This window comes from Trachypithecus francoisi, unplaced genomic scaffold (assembly GCF_009764315.1).
Source record: "Trachypithecus francoisi isolate TF-2019V2 unplaced genomic scaffold, Tfra_2.0 Lachesis_group10, whole genome shotgun sequence".
Lineage (NCBI taxonomy): Eukaryota > Metazoa > Chordata > Mammalia > Primates > Cercopithecidae > Trachypithecus > Trachypithecus francoisi.
In genome coordinates this window covers 92,819,976-92,841,210 of record NW_022681455.1, presented here as the reverse complement: position 1 = coordinate 92,841,210, position 21,235 = coordinate 92,819,976, and the positions used below count along the sequence as shown (strand labels likewise).

The following is a 21,235-nucleotide window of genomic DNA, read 5'->3' as shown; positions in this document are numbered from 1 at the left end:
TTCACCTAATTGAAGTTTATTTTTTTCTGCTCCGTTCCAGAAAGATAATATTGAGCGAAGGTACACACACAGGTGTCGCAAGCCCGATCCACTTTGGAGAACAGAAGAAATGAAAAGAAAACCCATGTCATGCTTGTCTGAAAAAGCTCAGGCCCTGGGCCAGCAAGGTGTGATCAGGGGACGAAACTGTTAGCGAGTGTCATAGGAAGTATTTCAGAATGTCTCCGTTCTGGTTACAGTGGCTCGCAGATAACTAAACTGGGGAGGGGGCAGATCTCACGGCCTCTCCACAACGTTCCCATCTAGTATAAAGCCTCTTCCCTTCGACAAGGCTGAAGGCCAAACTCTCAGATTAACTCAAAGCAATAAAGCCGATGAGAAAATAAATAAATAAAAAGATGGAGCTTAAGAAAGATAAAGAAATAAAGAGGGGGTGGGTGAATGCAGAGTGGGGAAGTTAATCAGCTAGGACCTTTTAGGAAAATAGGGACATTTTCTCTCTAAGAGCAGTGAATGATCTGCCTAGATCCAGTTACTCAAATGCCTTTCGAATACAAACAAGAGCAAAGAGAATACGAAGAGAACCGACATGAGGCTTCACTTGGGAAGCTTCAAGTCTGCCTACCTGTGAAAGGTCAGGCCCCAACACCCCTTCTGGGAAATCCTACAGGTGAACTTGGGGTCCCGGTTCCCGGTTACCGGGAGACACTCTTGCAGGTTGGCGTCTGGGTTAGGTGTGTCCACGCAGGGGACATTCGAAAGGCAAGGCGGGGTCGAGGAGAGGGGCCCGGGCACAGGCACCCGTAAGGAAGGAAGCGGGGCGTGGGGAGGAAAGCGACAGGAAGGGAGCAGAGGGCCTAGGGATGCTGGGGCCCGGGGAAGCGGTGGTCGCGCAGGAGGAAGGTGGGACACACGGGACGCAGGGCTGGCGTCCGCTTCGGCCGAGGAAAGGAGGGGAGAGAGGAGCGCTCCGAGGCAGCGGGGACAAAGAGGACCGGAGCGGGAAGGGGGGCGAGGTGGGGAGAAGAGGGGCCCCGGAGAGGGGGAGGCCGCGGCGGGGGTGATGGGGCCGGCGGGGCGGGGTGGGCGCGCCCGGAGGCGGTCCGGGCCGAGGAGCGCACCGGCGGGGCGGGCAGCGCGCCAGCTGCCCGCGGTGGGAGGGGCGGAGCGGCGGCGGCGCGGGGAGGGGACCGGCGGTGGAGGCAGGAGGGGGAGAAGGAGGGGAGGGGCCGGGCCCCTTGTCTCCGCGGCTCGTCTCCTCAGTCCGCCCGGGGAGGAGGAGGAGGAGCGGGGCCAGCCGCCGCCGCCGCCGTCCCAGCCTCGCCCAGCGCACCTGAACTCGCCGCGCCGTCCCGGGCCCCCGCGCCGCGCCCCGCGCCCTCGGCGCCCGGCCCGCGCGCAGCGCTGTCTCGGTGCCCCGGCGGGGCGCGTCCTCCGGGCCGCCTCCCGCTCTCCCGCGGCTCGCGTGGCCGCGCCTTTGTGTGCGGCGGCCGCGGCTCCCGGGCTTCTCCGGCTCCCGTCGCGGCGCTCCTCCGACCGCGAGTCCGGCGCGCCACCCCCGGGCGCCCCCGACGGTGGAGCTAGCGGCGGCGAGGAGGCGGGTCCCGGCCCCGGCGAACCCCAGTCCCGGCCCCCGGCCCCGGGCCCGGCTCCGGCATGGATGTTAGGTTCTACCCCGCGGCGGCCGGGGACCCTGCCAGCCTAGACTTCGCACAGTGCCTGGGGTACTACGGCTACAGCAAGGTGACCGGGCCGGGCCGGGGGGGCGGGTGGGCGGGGGCCACCTCCCCATCCCGGGCGCGCCAGGCGCTCAGGCTCACCGCCTGCTGCACTTTTCTTTGGCCTCTTTCCTCCCCTGTTTACTCCTTTACCTTTGAGCCTTCGTCTCTGTCCAGCTCTCCCCGCTTATGTTTCTGCCCCATCCCACTTCGCTTTTTGTCCCCCAGCCGGCGCTCCCCTCAGCCTCTCCGCTCCCTCCCACCTCCCCGCCAGACTCTCCTTTGCTGCACCAAAGAAGCGAAGAGAGCCCGAGGACTAAAAGAGGGGCTCCTGTGTGATTGTTTGTTGCTGTTATTAGTAAACACGATCACAGGCCCCCTGGAGTGAGTGGAGGGGGGGGCAACGCAGGGGGTCCCTGATCTCCTAGTCCGATGATCTTGCCCTCCCCCACTCCCAGTCCTTACCTCCCCCCACCTACTCGAGAGCCGGCCTCGGGGCAGCTTACGGACTGAAAGGAACAAACTTTTGAGTATGCCTTGGACAGGGGAATGGGGTAAGTGGTGGGACCCCGCAGGTGGCCTTTGCTGCCCATTCGCTAGGGCGCTTTGGACCTCGGAACAGGGGTGCCCGCCCCTCCCCGCTTAGCGTAAGTGGCTTCTCTCCTCTCATTTTTTTTCTGGGGCGGGGGTGGTAAGTTTTGCATTTCGGGGAGATCGGGATTGGAGACCTCCACACCATACCCTGGAGTCACCTCACCTTCTCCACCTCCCCCTGCGCCAACTTCGAGGACCGAGCGTTCCAGGTGGCTAGGTGGACCTCAGAAGGGCAGCGGGCGCCCCTCGGAGCAGCGAGGCGGGCGAGAGTCGCAGCCCTGGTACCCGGGCCGCGCGGAATTCCCCCCCGCCCTCCCACCACCACCACCACCACCACCACCCCTCGGTGTCCTCTGTCCTCCCTGAAGCCCCCAACGCCGAATTTGCCGAAAACATCACCCTGAGGGCGAGATTCAGAGAAACAGCCGGGCTCTGGATGGCCTGTACCTTTTGAATGTGGTTTTCTTTACCCTTCCTCCTGCTCCTCCCTCCTCCCTCCCTTTTTCTTTCAAATCGTAGTTTGTTTATGATTGCTTGGATAACAGGAGGAAATAAGGAGTCTGCTAAAAGAAAGGTGCTAAACAAAACTAATGAATAAATAACAGGAAGAGGAGGAATTGCATCTAGAGTGAGGAACAGTTTGCTGTGCCCCGTGGCTGATGGAGGCTCGTGTTCCTTTCTATTTGTTTATACTCCGTTCCCAACTCCAGTGCTGAAGTTTGTAAAAAAACATTAGGGTCTCTCTTGCTCGCCTTCCAGTGTCATCATCGCCCAGCTCCGCGTCTGGCACAGAGGGGCCTCCCAACAAATATAGATCGAGGGGACTTTATTCCTTGTGCTTTAACCCTTTGGTGGTTGGAGCGTTCCTGCTCTCCGCATTCTAAGGGCTACGCTAAGCATTTAAAAAGAGGCAAGAAAAGGCCGATCGCTGGAGCCAGAGTTAAGGATTAGTTTGTGTCCTCTGATTTTGGATTTACTCAGGTTGTTAAATGCTTTAAAAAGTCCCCCATGTATGCTCAGTAAGGGACTTAGGCAGCCTAATTAAGTATGTAGTGTTTCTGAGAATCCACCTAATTGTTCCAGTGGGGTATTATTTATCTCCTTACAACTTAGCATGTGGATGCAAGCCTTGTATAAACTGGGCATGCTCTTATTTTTGGAAGCCATTACCTTGCCTAATGTAACTCCTTCTTTCTCTGATTTAAGATCAGCAACACTCGAATGACACCAAAATAGAAACCTATTGTACAAATGCAGTGACTGCAATGCGTGGCAAATCTCTGTTCACTGGGATCCCAAGGGTACTTCAAGGGACCAGAGGAAATTGGGGGTGTTTTGTGTATGTCTCTTTTTTATTTTCTGAGAAAGGCTATTTTGAGTCTATTTAAGCTCAGAACATTTATTTCAGGAAGGGTATATAAAGCTTGAAAACAGACATTATTTATCGAGATGCTTGTTCAGCTTCAGGAGTGTGGATGCAATTTGGCTTACTGTCGTATTTTCTTAATGCAGCTATTTGCCTGAAATAACTTGCTTTCTTACTTATTTAGCAATCTGATCGTCATCAGTGCTCTGTGTACCCAAGTTACAAAAGTTAGACATAGCGCTTAATATTGGTAGGAATCAAATTATACTTATTTTAAGGGATGTTTGTATTGACTTCCTTGCAGGTAAAAATATAACTATCTTTAAACTGAGCCACAATACTATATTTTGCTACTTTTATTTTCAGAAGTGAAAAACACAATTTAATTTTCCATAATTTTTCTTTACAGAGAATATAGTAGAAGAGGAAGTATTAACTTTATGGGTATAAAGCAGCAAGTGCTAATTAAAGGTTTATAGCATTTTGTTTCACAGCTAATTTGTGTGTCTGAAGTGGTGCTGTTCAATATAGGTTTATACTGAAAATGTAAAAACTAGCATGTAAAGACATGCATTTATTTTATTTGAAAATACTCAAATTATTAATTAATCTCTAAAGACTTAACTTTTGATGACATGTATTATCGTTCTGGATAGGAAATGATGGATTTCAAAGAAAGTATGTTTCTGCCCTCTCTTGTTTTAATGACCATCTGGGAAACTTTAGAAGAAACACAGAACTCTTGGCTCTAGGCTTAACAAGTGAAAGTTAGCGCTTATCTTTAAATTTATTTACAAACCGTGAATAATAGGGTTTCATTCATTTCTCTCTTTAACAAATGACCAGAGTCCTTTGTATAAATTATATGCATGTGTATTATCTTTACATTCTGTGAGTATATGGATCCTTTTCAAATGTCAGCGCTCATGAAAGTGTACTGTGTCTATGGAGAATGGATGAAAGAGTTTTGTGGGTTCAAAAGTCGTTGCAAGTAGGAGAATAACTTCAAATAAAATATAGCCAGGATCATTAAAATCAGTTAATAATTCATGAACCAGCCACTGATGTATAAACTTAAAGTCATCACTGTTTCCTAAGGGCTAATTTCCATTTTAATTTCAAGTAGAAAGTTGACTGTTTGAACATTTCTTTTTCTGGTGTGGTTAACAAATTAAACCCCATATATTAAGAAATAAAAACTCATTATGTTACTCAAATGAATTGGTGACTCTTTCACTATATATTTGTAATTTTTCTTTCCTGAGTTCAATTTGTCTTTTCACCAGTAAGAAAATAATACACAGAATATCAATTAGCAAATATAATTTAAGTAGCACTGATCTGAAATCCAACATACTCCAAAATCCAAAACTTTTTTGAGCACTGATGTGACGGTCAAAGAAAATGCTCATTGGAACATTTCAGATTTCAGATTTTTGGATTAGGGATGCTGAACTGGTAAGTATTATCCAAATATTCCAAAATCAAAAGAACCCCTAAATCTGAAACTTCTAGTCCTAAGCATTTCAGATAAGGGATACTCAACCTGTAGTTGTCAGAATTCTGCCATCCCAAAATAAGATACTGTATTTAATGTAGGTGTGAGGTGAAATCATATAGTGAGTTATTAACGAACTTGGACTAAACTCTATTTACTAGCTATTTCTGCATATTTTTAGGGCTTTTCCTTTTGAATTATGGCTATTGACCTCTCATCCTTACGTAGATCAGTGCTATGTTGTTTTTATTCTATCAGTCCCAGACTTTGCTTTCTAATTATTATGTGTATTATTTATTGATCACTCTGCTTAATTAAGACATTCTTATATTAGTGCTTTGACTCCACCTGATTGGGCTTCTGCCTTGGCTAGCTTGAAGGACAAAAGAAACGGAAGGGTAATTTGTCATTTATCCATCTTCTTGGGGATCATGGTTCAATTGAGAACATATTGAGAGGGGAATTCGATTGAAACTCTTCTTAGATTGAGAGATTCCTATATCCTATCATGACAAGTCTTCACGTAAGATATTGAAGCCACATTGTGAAAAAGAAATAAGGTTTTTCTAAGAGCCTTAGACCAGGGAACATAAACTCAATTGTCTCTTGGGGGGGACAGTAAGTTAGCCTACATGGAGATAGGGTTTGTGGCCAAGTAGAGAACATACCCCATTTAAAGGGGTAGCCTTAATCAGCATTAGTAGACTGTTGCCCTGCCAACATTTGGGCCCGATATCTCTATACTTTACAATTCTTTTTTCAAGAGGATGATAATCTGGGTTTTTATGTGAATTATCATGAATTTTAAATGTTGTAATAAATTAACAAAAAATAGTTAAAATCATTATGTGGGACCCTCAAAACTTGCTTGTGTGCTGATTCTTGCACTTCTTGTCTTAAATTCATGTGTAGATGAGGATCCAAACATAATTTTTTAATAGTCATTTATGGTTTATGTGCAACTATGTGGACAGTTCTACTCTCATGTCCAACTATGTAGACAGTTGAATAGAATAGAGTAGAGCTGCATAAAGAAATTTGTGACACCTGTGAAGACTAGACTTACCACAGAATGGTTGGCTTCAGGTTGGTACCCAGGGCCTTTTTAGAACCTTGGCAGCTCTAAGCACTATTGATCTGAGCTCCCCTCCACGCCCCATCAAACATTAAAATGCATCCACTTTCCTGCATTTAATCTAATGTGATATGATACCATATCCGAATTGATATGGATCCATTGACTTATGTTTACATTTTGTAAACATTTAGCTTCACATCTATTAGTTGTAATTTTGTAGTTTTCTGGTATTGTGTGGCCAGTTTATTTTTTTCTCATGTTGTTGTGGACCCATGAGAAGCTTGCAGTTCTAAGTGTGTGGTCTATAGTGATTAATGGATAAAACAGTCCTGCTGCCCCTAACTAGAGGTCCACAAACTCTTTATTTGACCACTCCAGATGCTGGGCTATTGATGAAGACCCTGTGCTCAGTAGAGACTAGCATATAGTTAGCCAAAGAAAATTAATTTTAGTCATTTTAAATGAAGTCAGTGAAGCTATGTGGTCACAGTTTTCAAAGTATGTGTCGATATTTCAAGGAATCTCTACTTCATGTCACAAACTCAGCTGGATGTGAATCCACTTGAAAATTTGTTTAATCTGCAGAGTATTAAAACAACCTTGGTTGTCTATATCTAAAAAACTTTGCATATAAATCTGGATTCCAGCTTTTCTTTAGAAATGTGAAAACACAGAACCAATTTCCTTGTATGACAACGTCTGCTCGGTGTCCTTCAGACGTGCCTGTACCCCGTAGTTCATCACGGCCTACTTCACAGCCTGTCTTATATTCAGACCTTTGTAATCCTCTCGGGTCCTGGAGGCTTCAAGTTTGAAGACTTTGATTAAGAGGAGAAGAAACTAAAGGAGCAACAAATGATGCTCAAACCCAGTAAGGTTACTATCACCAGACAAATTGCAAATCAAGTGCACCTCATCCTATGTAGGATAGTAGCTGAGATGGTAAAAAGTAATTTGTGATAACTTTGTAGAGCAGTGTTTCTCAAACTTCACCATGCACAAGAACCAGCTGGGAGCTTGTTATATAACACAGACTTTTGGCCTTTACCCTTGGAGATTCTGATTCATGGGCCCAGGGCTGGGCTCCCAGGCAATGCCAAGGTTGTGGGTCTGTAGACTACACTTTGAGTAGCACATCATGCAGAGGGCCTTCTGTGGTAAGGTCAAGAGTTTGCTCTTTCTAAGTTTATCAGTTAGAGTGCTTTGGGCTGCAGATAACAGAAAAAACGGTGGCATAAACCATAAAAGACACAGGTTTATCTTCAAAGAAGTCTTTAGGTTGGCAGTGCTAGGCTGTCTTGGATGGTTCATTGATGTCTTTAAGAGCCCTTCTTTGATTTTCTTTTTATTCTGCTGTCCTTGGAGTTTTAGCAGTCTTCCCATGGCCACAAGTTGGCTGCTGTAGCTCTGGGTGTCACATCCTCACATGAAAACACAAAATGAGAAGCAAGGTGATGGTGGTGGGAGTGGTAGCAAATGAATACTTTCTCTTCCTGTACATCTGTTGGCAAGAAGGAAAACTTTTTCCACTAGACCCTCTTTTTTATCTTACTGGTCAGAAGTGGGTTGTGTACCAACCCTAGGCCACTCACTAGCAAAGAGGAAGATTACTGTGATCAGTTTAGACCAATCCATCATCATCCCTGAGGCTGGGCATTGCCACATGAGCGTAATTAATTAGTGTTACGCTCTGTTAGCAAGGAAGAAGGCTGTTGGAAAGACAGTCAACAGTGTCTGCACCTGAGTGCATTCAAAGAATATACATATATACATACATATTTTTTGAAATGGAGTCTTGCTGTGTCACCCAGGCTTGAGTGCAGTGACCATGGCTTATTGCAGCCTTGATTTCCCAGGCTCAAGAGATCCACACATACCTGTGGTCCCAGCTACTCAGGCCTCCTGGGAGGCCTCTTGAGTAGCTGGGACCCCAGGTGTGTGTTCACCATGCTTGGCTAACTTTTTCATTTTATTTTTTTTGCAGAGACAGGGTCTTGCTATGTTGCCAGGGCTGGTCTTGAACTCCTGGCCTCCAGTGATCCTCCTGCCTTTGACCTCCCAAAGTGCTGAGATTACAGGCGTGAGCCACTGCGCCTCGCCTGAAAAATGTTAAGTGGACTGATGGCTTGGTTAGAGTTTTACTTTTGTAAAGATGGATCTGACCTTTTGAGTAGATTGGTGTAGGCCCCGGCAAGAGTAGGAGAGACTGGGTAGGATGCCATCACCCAGTTGAGGTAAGGTATGGGAAGGATTTGAATCAAGGATATGTGAATTTGGATGCAAAAGAAAAGAAAGCACTAAAGAGAACCTCCCGACTTGGGAAGGCAGAAAGAGGAAGCAGAAATGATTGAGGGTGTTTGAATTTGGGGCCTGGACGAATGGTAAGACCTTGAGTGGAAGCAGAACAGAGAGAGGAGAAGCTGGTTTTGAGGAAAGATAACCAGATAAAGCTCATTTTGGATATTTCAGTGGTATATTCTTACAGAGTCATGCACTGGAACTCAAGAGAGAGTTCAGGGCTGAACAACCAAAGTTGGAGTCTTTCTGTTTGTGTTAAAGCAATGGAAATGAATTTGAGTCCTTCAAGAGAAGGCGACAGGAAAAGCAAGGACAACATCCTTGGACTTGAGGATTGGCTGGTGTTGCCAATTCAGCTTCCCAGTCAGTAAGGCAGTAATTTAGGAAGTAACATGTGAAACTGGGAGAATTTGGAAATCCTATTGCACCATTAAAAACAATGACATAAACAAGGAATGTGTGTTTGTGTGTGTGTTTGCATGATGAAGCATCCTTTCTCTCTTAATAGTTGTTTGGAAGGAAACATTCTTAAGTGGTTATTAAGGGGGAATGATGGGAAATTTTCAATAACATAATTTAAAACCATATTAGCCGTTCATGAATGAAAACATTTATTTTTCTGGGAAACGTATTTTTTTGGGTTTTGTGAAATGTTAATGGTGTCATAACTATCTTAGAGAATCTGTTTTGAGTATGGTTAATAAGAAAGGATAGGATTTTTGCTAAGTATGCTTACAAATTCAAATATATTTTGAAGGTGGATTTAGTGCTCTAAAAAAAAAAAAAAAAAAAAACCCTGTTTAAAAATATAAGGAGTAGAGGCTTTCATTTAAGGTCTGCATGAGCTTCTCACAGGTTTAATCTTATCCCTTTGAGGTAGATCGTTTTATTTTCTTTGTTTCCTAGGTTTGTATCCTTAATCTCTTCCTCAGGGAGGCCATGTTCTCTTAAATATGTTTCATGCTTGTGTAAAACACACCAGGCCCTGGAAAATGGCCCTTCTTGTATGATTAACATTCTATCTTTAATCTTAATTCAATTTTGCTTTGTTTATAAAAGAAGAATTTGAAGATACACAAATGGGCTAATATGAAGACACATTTGAGTTTTTACTCTAAATTCATATTTGAATGATCTACACTCATTCTTTTGGGGGAGTGAGGTTTTAAGCTGGATCCTTCTATTCCAAATACTGAAAATTTCATGTAGCCTTATCTACATTGACTAAATTGTTTATGCAGAAGAATTATGTCAAATATGGTGATAAGAGTGAGTTTTAAAATTGAAGTTATTTTAAATGGATGTAGTATAACTACCATATTGTGAGATTTTTTCCAGCAATTTCTACAGCTAATTTGTAATAAGCAAGGGATTTACTGTAGAATAATAAAAATTCTACAGTTTCTTTAAAAAATCTCCTAGGTGTAGGAAGTAGAAGTTCAAAATGCTGACCTGACTAGAAAACTTTTATGAAATATGTATGATTGGTTGGAAGTTGATCTTCTTGCAAAAGGGGATGAGTTAAATCTAGAAATATCGAACAGTTAATAAAACATACTTGGTAGATCCTTCATGCCGCTCCTTGATGCCAACTTATCTTTAATGAGAGATTCAACCTTTATTATTTTACTTATTTAAAAAATTCTAATAAAAAAGTTTAATGCAAAAGTGGTTAAAATGATTGTTTTAGTAAAAATGCTCTGGTTGCAAGTGAGAAAAAGACTTCAGTGAAACTGAGTTAAATAGAAAAGGGATTGTAAGTTTTGTTTCAGGCATAGCTGGATCTAGAGTCTCAAGGGATGCTATCAAGACTTTCTTATATTAGCTCTGCTTTCATCGTTTTCTTTTCTTTTTCTTTTTTTTAAAAATCAACCAGGCTGTACTCAAGCAGTGGGAAGTTGTCCAGCAGCAGCTCCAAGTTACATTCTCACAGCTCAGCCTTCTCAAGAGGGAGAGATGCTTTGTTGCTTGTTTCAGCAACTTTTCTGGATCAAGTCTTATTGGATAGACTTGGGTCCCATGCCCAGGCTCATAGCCATGTAGGCATGCCAGTGGGGGAGCTGGACACTGGCATCTTCTTGGAAGCCACATGAGCTAAGAGTATGGAGCTGTTGGAGGAAAAACAGTGCTGATGTCACAATGAGAGAATGTGGGTGTAGGATAGGAAAGCTGATGTCACAATGAGAGAATGTGGGTGTAGGATAGGAAAGCTGATGTCACAATGAGAGAATGTGGGTGTAGGATAGGAAAGCAAAGTCCATTGAAACTGCTAACTGGAGTGAAGCTTGGTAACTTTGAAGATTTCTGAAGATTTCCACTGTCTGTGTTTATTATTATTCTTTGTGGAAACCAAAATGAGCCTGTGTTTATGTAATGCAGATATCATAAATATTGTTTATATTAGGAATGTCCTTCTTGTTGGGGCTGAGATTGGATGTAGTCTGCCTTCAAGAAACCTATAGGTCACCTGGATATTCTATGGATATGAGATTTTCTCTTTCCATGGTGGGAGATGTGGTTGGTTGAGAACAAATTGTGGAGACACTAGAATGGTGAAAGATCCTAGGTTGTATTGAGTAGGTACTAGTAAACTACGTGTATATGTGTGTGTCTTGGTACATTTGCATATGTATGTGCTTACATACATATGTGTGTGTGTATAGGTAGAGGGTGACATTTTGAAGTGGGGCTAATGAGAAGATATTTTCAAGACAATGTCTGAACATGTGTGAAGAAGAGATTAGAGAGAGAGTGAGAGAGCTATTGAATGATGGATTGGGTGGTCAATTGCTAGAGTTAGCCCTTAAATCCTTAAATGAAGGCTTGGTAACTATTTATTTGCAATAATAGGAAAGAAACAGAAGATGACAGAAGATTCATATATATATACATATAAATATGTGCACACATGTGTATATATATGTATATATGTACACACACCACTGCACTCCAGCCTGGGAAACACAGCAAGACCTTGACTCTTAAAAAATTCAAGAGTTAAGGAAAGGGCCAGTGGCTTGGACTGTGGGAACAAGATTCTCAGTGGCTGTATGGATATAGAATGAGAAATATATATTGTACTATACACACACACACACATATATATGTATAGTGTATATCTATTTCAGTAGAAAAGATGTTGGGAAGAGAGGAGAGAGAGAGATAACAATATGTATGGGCGTGGGAATTGATTGGCAAGCCTGAGATCTATCCCTGTGTACTTTTCCTACTTCCTCTTCTTACCACTCCTCCCCTCTACCCTCACTTCATGTGTTTTAATGGTACCAGCCTTCATCCCATCTTTTTGAACTTGTTCTCTCTGTCTGGAGCCCTCTCCCCAAATGTCTGCACTTGGCTGGCCTCTTCTCAGCATTCATGTCTGAGCCCAGATGTCATCTTCAAGTATGTCCTGACCATATAAAAATATCTCAATTTCTAAAATATCCTTTCCCCATCCCTCTAATTAATATCTCTCTACCTTCATAATTTTGTTCATAGCACATACCCCATTTGAATTTCTTGATTGTTCATTTATTCATCTGCTCCTTATTGATCTCTTTCCACTGAAATGTAAACTTCATGAGGGTAGGGGATGTGTTTACTTTGATGCACATGGTACATCTAGCATTTAGAGAAGTGTCTGGCACATAAAATGTGGTAAGAAGTGAACTAGAGATGAATAAAAATACTGTTGAGCAGAAGATCTGGTTGTAGTTTAGTATTTGAGTGAATATGTGTTGACATTCTATGCGTCAGACACTTCTAGGCAATAGGAATGTCACAGTGAAGTCTCTTGTCCATTTTCAAGGAGCTGGACTGCAGTTGTGGTGATCCCTATTAGAAATGTTTAAGTTTACATTTTATTTTTAATTTTTTAAAATCAGTATTTGATGTGTTGATGGCAGCAAGAGAACAATGGATGTGAAGCTGACTTGGTGGCAGATTTTGCCTAGGCAGGGATGAGAGAAGAACAGGAGTTGAGGGAAATGAGGTATTGAAGTGACTGCTTTTAATCCAAGTATTCAGGCCATTGAAGAAATTTTGGTCAAGGAATAGGAGGCCCCCATAATAGCAAAGAGGGTACATTAGGGTTCAATGTACATGTAATAGCAAAAGTCTTGAACAGCAATGTCTTAAATGAAGTAGATATTCATTTCTTGTTTCCCTAACCAAATCTAGAGGGAAGTAGTCCAAGGCTAGTGTGTGGCCCTGAAGAGCCAAGCTGCCTCTAGCTATCCTGTGACCCTCATCCTTATGGCTCAAGGTTGACCTCCAGTCAGCCTCCATGGTCCAGCCGGCAAGAAGGAGGAAGGGGATTGAAGTGGATCAAGGGTAAACGAAGGTTTCCAGAAGCTGCCACATGTCATTTTGCTTATATCTCACTGGCTAGCCTGCATCACATGGCCACACCCGGTTACTCAGGAAATGTATTTTATATTGTGGCTGGCCATGTGCCCAGTGAAACTCTCAATTACTATGGAAGGAGTGAGTGGAGAGGAAGGGACACCAGGTAGTTCAGTAGGTGTGCTGTACATGAGTGAGTGATGGGTGAGGTCTGAGAAACCCTTTTGGGGTATCTCAAAGTTTGAAATTTTATGTATTTACTGTAGTGTTCTTGTTTTTCCTAAACTTCAAAGTTTTAGTTTTTATGTGCTTCTTGGAGGATCCTCTTTTGGTGACAGAGATACACTGTGATAAGATTTATATCTTTCCGGGCCTTTCTTCAGTTTTGGGATTTTATTTTGCGCATGCTTAAAATACCCAGTGATTTATGTTCTTTGCAAGAACCCCATATCATTATGTCCTAATTTTAATTGATTATCTGCATTTTAGGCCCAAATTTCTCTTCTTTTCAAAAATTTTCCTGAGTTTTTGTAGCACCATTTATTAAGTTCCTGCTCTTGGTAACAAAATTTTGAGCATTAGTTAATATTTAGTTGATATTTTAAAAACCAGTTTTTAAAAAAGTGATGTTTTTCCTTTTTGATCAAACCTAGTTTATTTCTCGCTCCTTATATCCCTATATCCACTGAGAATCTTGTTCCCACAGTCCAGTCCACTGGGCTTTTCCATTAACCCCTTTTTTTTTTAAGAGTCAAGGTCTTGCTGTGTTGCCCCAGCTGGAGTACAGTGGTGTGATCATAGCCACTGCAGACTCAAATTCCTGGGCTCAGGCAGTCCTCCTCCTTTAGCTTCCTGAGTAGCTAGGACTACAAGTGCTTTAGTATTTGAGTGAATGTGTGTTGACATACTATGCATCAGACACTTCTAGGCAATAGGAATGCCACAGTGAAGTCACTTGTCCATTTTCAAGGAGCTGGACTGCAGCTGTGATGATCCCTATTAGAAGTGTTTAAGTTTACATTTTATTTTTAATTTTTTAAAATCAGTATTTGATGTGTTGGTGGCAGCAAGAGAACAATGGATGTGAAGATGACTTGGTGGCAGATTTTGCCTAGGCAGGGATGAGAGAAGAACAGGAGTTGCCCAGCTAAGTTTTAATTATTTTGTAGAGATGGTGTCTCGCTATGTTGACCAGACTGGTCTTGAACTCCTGGCCTCAAGTGATCCTCTCATCTTGGCCCTCTGAAGTGTTGGAATTACAGACGTGAGCCACTGCACCTGGCCAACCTTTGACTCTTTATGTAACCTTGACTATGAGGACTTGTCAGCTATGCTTGCCACTACTACCTAATCTCCTCCGCCCCCTTTTCTTTGCTGGTGTATTTTTTGTGTCAGCCTTAGAGTTTCATTTCTCAACTTTGGGATAAACTGTGTCCATTTTCCTTACTAAAAATTAATGTTGCCTGACTGTCCCTGGGTCTTTGCTGCCGAATTCTTTTCATCTGTTTATTCTTTTGGGCATTGTCCACAATGGATATTCCAAGTCTTTCATACTCTTTTCCAGTCCCAGTCAAACCAACTTACCCTCATTTTAGAGGGGCTCTCCAATCTTTTACTTACGAAGAATTTGATATTATCTGCCTTAGATCTCTCATTTGTCATCCTCACCCATTTAGGGACCAGTTCTTTCTTTCTTCCAGGCCCAGAGAGGGCAGTTTCTGCTCTGGGATAAATCCTTCCAACAATCCTTCCTGCCTGTTGAATATTCTTGGTTCTGCAAACAGCTCCCATCTTTCCTGTCTCTTGCCTTTCTACCTTCGAATATGCCCAGATGTCTTCTGACTTCCACTGTAGATTTTCCAGTCTTCGCTTTGAGTGCTACCTCACTCGTAACAACTTTTGCTGTCTTCTCATTTGCATCCACATTATTATATGCTACATAGCTTTATCTACCTCTTTTTTCCTCTTAAATAAATCAGTGTGAAATTAAGACTACTGCAAATGGAAAACCTGATTGCTTTCCACACATAAAAGAAAATCCTAAAAATAAACACAAAAGGGGTGTAAACAGTGTTTTTCAAATCTCACTGGAGACCTTGCTTGCCTAAGGCTCTGCTCTCTGTTGAACTCTGTTGAAAAGGGAGATTTGCAAGTGTTAGGGAGGTAGGTGTGGAAGATGGCTTAGCACCAAGCCAAGACTTTGTCTTATTTTTTTCTGGGGGCTTGAAAGGGAATTCAAAGCAGAATGACTTTCTCAAGATGTCATTAAATGCTCTTCAGTTCCTTGTCTTTGTACTTCCTAGAGCAGAGCTTCTCATACTTGAATGGCACATGGGGATCTGGATAAAAGACAGGTAATAGGTCTGGCTTGGGCCTGAGAGTGGGCATTGCTTACAAGTACCCAAGTGATGCTGGCATGGATGGTCCCTGCCACACTTGTGATTGTAGGGTCCTAGAGAAAGGACCATTCACATTTACACTTTTGTCCAACTCTGTTGACTTCGTCTTCAACATCCCTCTGAATGTTTCTTCAAACAAGTAATCTTTACTTGGGGTTCCATATCTTTCCCACCCAGGCCCTCTTCAACACTCCATAGACCACTTCTATTCCTTGTTATGTTACTGACACCATCTTCTCACTCTTCTCCAGCAAGCTCTGCCTTGACAGATCAAACTTCAATCATTCTTGCAAAAATACTAGTGCCTTCTCTAGGCAGATGCTCTGCTAAGCCCAGTGCTATACCTCCTTGATGAATCCCTGACTTCTAACCCCACTTTTATCCTCTGTGTCCCCTGCCCCCATGTTCCTGGTTCCCTGATATTATATACTTTAATGTTTCTGATCGCCATTGCCCTGTCATCTTGTCTACAGCTTTCCCCCTTCTTCCCAGGGATTGGGAATATCCTGCTAAATCTTGACCTCTTACTCCTTTGCCTCTGTATGTTTTACCCTTTTTAGGCAGACCTGTGTTGTTTGTATCAGTTATCAATCACTAATGATAAACCGCCTCTAAACTTTGTGACTTCAAAAACACATATTTTGTTTGTGATTCTGCAAATCAGCAATTTAGGCTGGGCTCAGAAGGGCAGTGCTTCTCCTCTTCTGGGTTCTCTTATGTGTTTGCAGTCAATTGCAGATTGGCAGGGAGGGTTTGCTTCAGGAGGTTGGCTGGCTGTCCACCGGAGTCCTTCAATTCTCTGGCATGTGTCTTTCACTTCCAGCATGCCAGCCTGGGCTTGTTCACGATGGCGGTATTCTGAGACAGCAGGAAAGTACACAAGAACCCTTGAGTCCAGGCCCAGAAATGGCACACTGTTCCTTCTACTACATTCTACTGGCTAAAGCAAGTCACTGGGCCAGCCCAGGTTCTTGGGGAGAGGACACAGAATCCATTTCTTGATGGGAGGAGCCACAAAGTTACATTACAGAAGGGCATGGATAGACGGAGGTGTGGAGAATTGTGGCCATTTTTGCAATCTACCCCAGGGTCTCAAATCCTCATCTCTATTGTGATCTATATTTCTCATCTCCTGCATAGTGGCTCTCTCCAGGCTATGACCGCTCCCTCTCTGCCGTACTTTCAAATCCAGCATAAGCCAGAGGGCAACCTGCATCCCCACTGCCCCCCAAACTTCCTTATGAATATCTATTTTTTTCAGTGCCACATCATTTCCAGGTGCAAAAATTCAAAATTAATTTAGATTACTTGGTTTCTTTCGTTCCCTTAGTCCAGGGAGTCTTCATGTCTTCTTAATTTTCCTTCTGATAATCTTTTTCTTTTCTTTCAGCCGTCAGTATTCTAGCCCAGGCCTTGCTCCCTGCTTGTCATCTTTTCTCACCTTCAGTGGAATCTATGCTTTACTTCTGATTTAATCTTCTAAAGGATAGCTTAGACAGCTATCATTTTCCTTCTGAACACTTCCAATGTCTTGCTTTTGTTTAGGGCAATGCGTTCTCAGATTTGCCATATTCATTTCCACTATATCTACCTATCACTGCTATTATTTATAATTTTTTACATTGACCCACTTTTTAATTTGTATCACCATTGCATATGGCGACCCTGTATTGCTTGCAATGTGTAAAGATTACCCATACAATAATTGCATAGCTATTAAACTTTAAAAAACTTTCCTTATATATAACTTAAGTTAATCCAATATGGATAGTAGACACTGGGAACACTGGCCTGCAGGGTAAATTGCTATGTCCTCTACTTGTCATTGAACACCCTCTGTATTTAGTATCAAACTTACACCCTTAAGCAAAAATAAAATTCCTTGGAAAACAGCTGGTGAGTTTTCTTAACTGTTTGAGTTCTGCTCAGGGTCACTATTGACCGTCATTGCAGTGGTAATTGATCAGCACCACAAACTAGGATTGCCTGCCTTTATATTTTTGCACCTTTCCTGGATATATTCGTTGTTTTTAAAATAGCTATTGTCTGTGTGACTCCAAACCCATTGTTTATAATAAATAACTTTCTTGGTGGCATAAAAGCCTTGCTCTGTCTGCATTAATAACTTTTCGAATATCCTCCCCAGTCCTGGCTTTGGCTAGCGATTTCTAATTGCCAATGGGGTAAAATAATATATTACGTGTTCCTCTTTTTACGTCTTGTCTCAATCCTAGATTCCTGTAAGACACTGTAGTTTTGACTATACAGCTTTAATCATCTGAGCCTTTCTTCATAGTTTAAACACTGAAAATAGTGGAGCTTTAAGCAGGTACAAGATGGCAGGTGACAGTGTTTTCCTTCCTCCATGTTTTTCAAGGCTGCATGATTATTAGGGTGAAGCTTGTGGAAGTCCAAGGCAGAAACCAAGTAAAGGAAAACCTAGCCAAGTTAAAAGCCAGTGAGATGAATAAGAAGTGATAACAGAAGACCAAGAAGAGTGTAATAGATGGGAGTGATCTAGAAGATTCTTATATAAGGGAGAAAGACCATTCAGTTGTAGAGAGGGAAAAGAGAAGTATAGTTAAAAAAAAAATGGGGCCAGGCATGGTGGCTCACGCCTGTAATCCCAACACTTTGGGAGGCCGAGGCGGGGCGTATCACCTGAGATCAGGAGTTCCAGACCATCCTGGCCAACTATGGCCAACATAGTGAAACCCCGTCTCTACTACAAATATAAAAAGTAGCCAGGCGCGGTGGTGGGCACCTGTAATCCCAGCTACTCAGGAGATTGAGGCCAGAAAATTGCTTGAACCTGGGAGGCGGAGATTGCAGTGGGTTGAGATCATGCCACTGCACTTCAGCCTGGGCAAGAGAGTGAGACACTGTCAAAAAAAAAAAAAAGGTGGGGCATGGGGCAGGGCAGTTCAACCCTAAGTTAACAGATACATTTGATGACAGACAATACTCATGGCCTGATTTCAGTTGCACATTAAAATTTCCATTGCAACACTACCCATACATTAGAATTCGACTTCCTGGGACGCTTTTCCTGATGATAAAAGTTGCCAATATATATAATGGTTTTGACACAGGATTTTTGTCCTTCTTGAAGTCCCTGCTGCCCAGTTTGTGTTAATAAAATCTATTGGAGGAAATAATATAGCTAAGGAGAATGGCCTGAAGAAGATGCCATGCTTCCATTCATCCAGATAACCTAATTTGTTGAGAGATTTCTGCCAGACTTGTGAGAGAGCTGAATGCTCACAATGGCATGTTATGTGGCACCCCACTTCACAGTTGCCTTCACAGGCCCTCTCTGCTTTATTGAACTGCACACTGATTAAGGCTTCACTTTGTATTGAGAGGATCATGAGTAATAGTTTCATGAACATCATTTAAAAAAAAAAATTCTGTTTACAATGTATAGCCCATTACACCTCATGGTGTCTTTTTGGATGACGATTTACAGAGAATCTTCTTAGGTTACTATATCAAGAAGAACTGAAAAAATCCACTTTGCTGTATCTTATTGGGTACTAATCTTACCATTCTTGTTCTTTCTTTGCATTGATGGCCAAGAAGCTTGAAGTCAAACAGGAAACCCATTAAGTAGCTGTCTAGGGCAGTAGGATATGCATTCCTGTGTGCTGGCCATCTAGGCTTTATTATTTTCTCAAATTTACTTTTTCCTTGTTTTGATTCACCTATTACTTACCTTTTAAAAATCAAATATGCTTTTAAAAGTCACCTCACTTCCTCTGTACAGAAAGACAGGCTATGAATAAATACTTAAAGTACTTATAAGTATAATAACTATGTTTGCATAGTGTCCAGGCTACTATTCTTATCATTCTAAAAGGGAAATTTCCACATTAAAAAAAAATAAAGCCTACTATGTCAATATTGTAAAACTAAAAAACAAGCTCTTATCTCTTCTTATTTTAGTCTTTTTATAAAGGTGGATACAATTCTTTATTTACAGTACTTGCTAGAATTTGTTTCTGATAGGATATTTACCCCTAGAATTATAGAATCTACTGAAATGATGAAAACAGGAAAGTTAGTATACTTTCTGAAACTTTAAATTAATGTTTGAACTCTCTTATCATTCAAAAAGTATAAATTCCTGAAAGTTGACCTCCTGACATAATCAGCATCGATCTAGATTTTACCCAAAGACTGTACTAAGGTTAACTTGGCATTGGGGGTCCATTGGACTAATGGCCAAGTTGTCATCTGGTCCACATGTAAATCCCATGATCCCTGAGTTAGCTCCTGAGTGGTTGCAAAGAGTTTCTGCACTCATGCAGGGCATTTGTCCTTTGAGAAAGTGGCCGTTTTAGCTTCAGGAAGCCTGCCTGGTGGCTGGTGCCACATGAGTCCTGCTCAAACTGAGAGAAGCAGTTAACCTCTTATAAAACCAGCCACCCTCTTAGATTGCTTTCAAGTGGCTCATGGCAATACAAATGCACTTCATCATTGTCTTGGGGTCACTAGATTGTTTAATCAGTCTCTTGAATATTGGGAAACTTTTGGTAACTTTGGAAAGCAGCCTAATTCCTTCCCCCTTGCGTTGGTTCTGCTTATCTAAGGTTAGACTCAAGAGGTCTGATGGGTTTCAATGACTCCACATATGAAGCTGTTGGCCAGCTGGCAGGGTGCGAGAGAGAGAGGCTAGGGAACCAGGCAGGCTGCCTGGTTTGAACCAGGGTTCCACCATTGATTGGCCCTGTGATCTCTGGCATGTTCCTGAGCCTCTCAGCATCATCATTTCTGAAATGGGGTTTTCACTCTGCTGGGTGCTGGACAGATGGTGGTGAAAAAGAACAGATCAAGTCTTGCCCATAGCACACACCTCCTAGGGGCTTATAAACCCACCTACTCCATAGAGTTATTGCATGTGATTAATATACTTACCTTCTAGAGTACACTAATAACATTTGTAACATAGGGTCATTGTAAATGTGGACTGTAACTCTGTATACCAAGCATTTCATTAATGTTACCATTATCATCATTATTATTCTAAAATATGATTAACATCCTAAGATCAGGTCAGTTTTTAACATGTGCATAAGTTGCTGAACATAGACTCTGGGAGAATAATCCTACTTCAGAATATTTTAACAGAACTATCTGGGGTCACTGTAGATGACCCCACTGTTCTTTGTTTAATGTATAACTTAAGCAGGATTTCTTAATCTCAGCACTGTTGATGTTTTGGGCCAAATAGTTCTTTGTTTTGGGGGACTTTCCTGTTTATTATAGGATGTTTAGCAGCATCCCTGGCCTCCACCCACTAGATGCCAGTAGAACCCCCAGTTATGACAACAAAGTATGTCTTTAGATATTGCCAAATGTCCCGTGGTTCAGAACCACTGAGCTAGAAGAATATTGTGGAAAACTTTCTGGTTCTGTCATTTAGAAAGTGCTAACTGGGATGAGTTATTCCTTTGTTACAAAGGGCATTTATCTAAATATAGGGCAGTTATTTCTCTAGGGCCCGATGGAGCTAAAAGGAGCCTCCATCATTGTGTTCCTCAGAATAGCTAAGAAGGCCAGCACTCATTCTGAGGAGTAGATGGTCACCAGGGAAGGAGGCACCTGGATCAGGTAAAATAATCTACACCTGTTTCAGCACTTTGCAAATGTTTTCTTTTTCCGTCTCCCTCTTTCTGTTAGAGAATATCTCTAGGTTAGCAAAACTGTGTTTCAAACTTACGAAGCTGTGTGATCTAGCGGATTAAGAAGAGAAGGTCTTTGTTCATTCGAGGAAATAGTTGTCCTTCAACAGGGGAATTGACTCAATTGGGGACCAGCTGTGTCTCTGGGTGCTTGAACTAAGTCACAAAACTATTTGGGAGGAATTGTTAAAATAGCACCAATGACTGGTTCTGTGCAACGATGATATTAAAATAATAAATAGAAGCAATACGTAAA

General features: G+C 42.5%; 1 protein-coding gene across 2 annotated transcripts in view; it reads left to right on the top strand.

Annotated features, from left to right (window-relative positions):
* Positions 1–1,240: 1,240 nt before the first annotated feature.
* Positions 1,241–21,235, top strand: part of TOX3 (TOX high mobility group box family member 3) — a 109,806-nt gene continuing 89,811 nt past the window's right edge. Inside the window, exon 1 of one of the 2 annotated variants that reach the window (XM_033218381.1) lies at positions 1,241–1,743. In XM_033218381.1, the coding sequence (XP_033074272.1) occupies positions 1,657–1,743 (87 nt within the window). In that variant the 5' untranslated portion in view covers positions 1,241–1,656. The remainder of the gene's footprint in view (positions 1,744–21,235) is intronic. The other variant, XM_033218382.1, reaches the window with a different exon arrangement.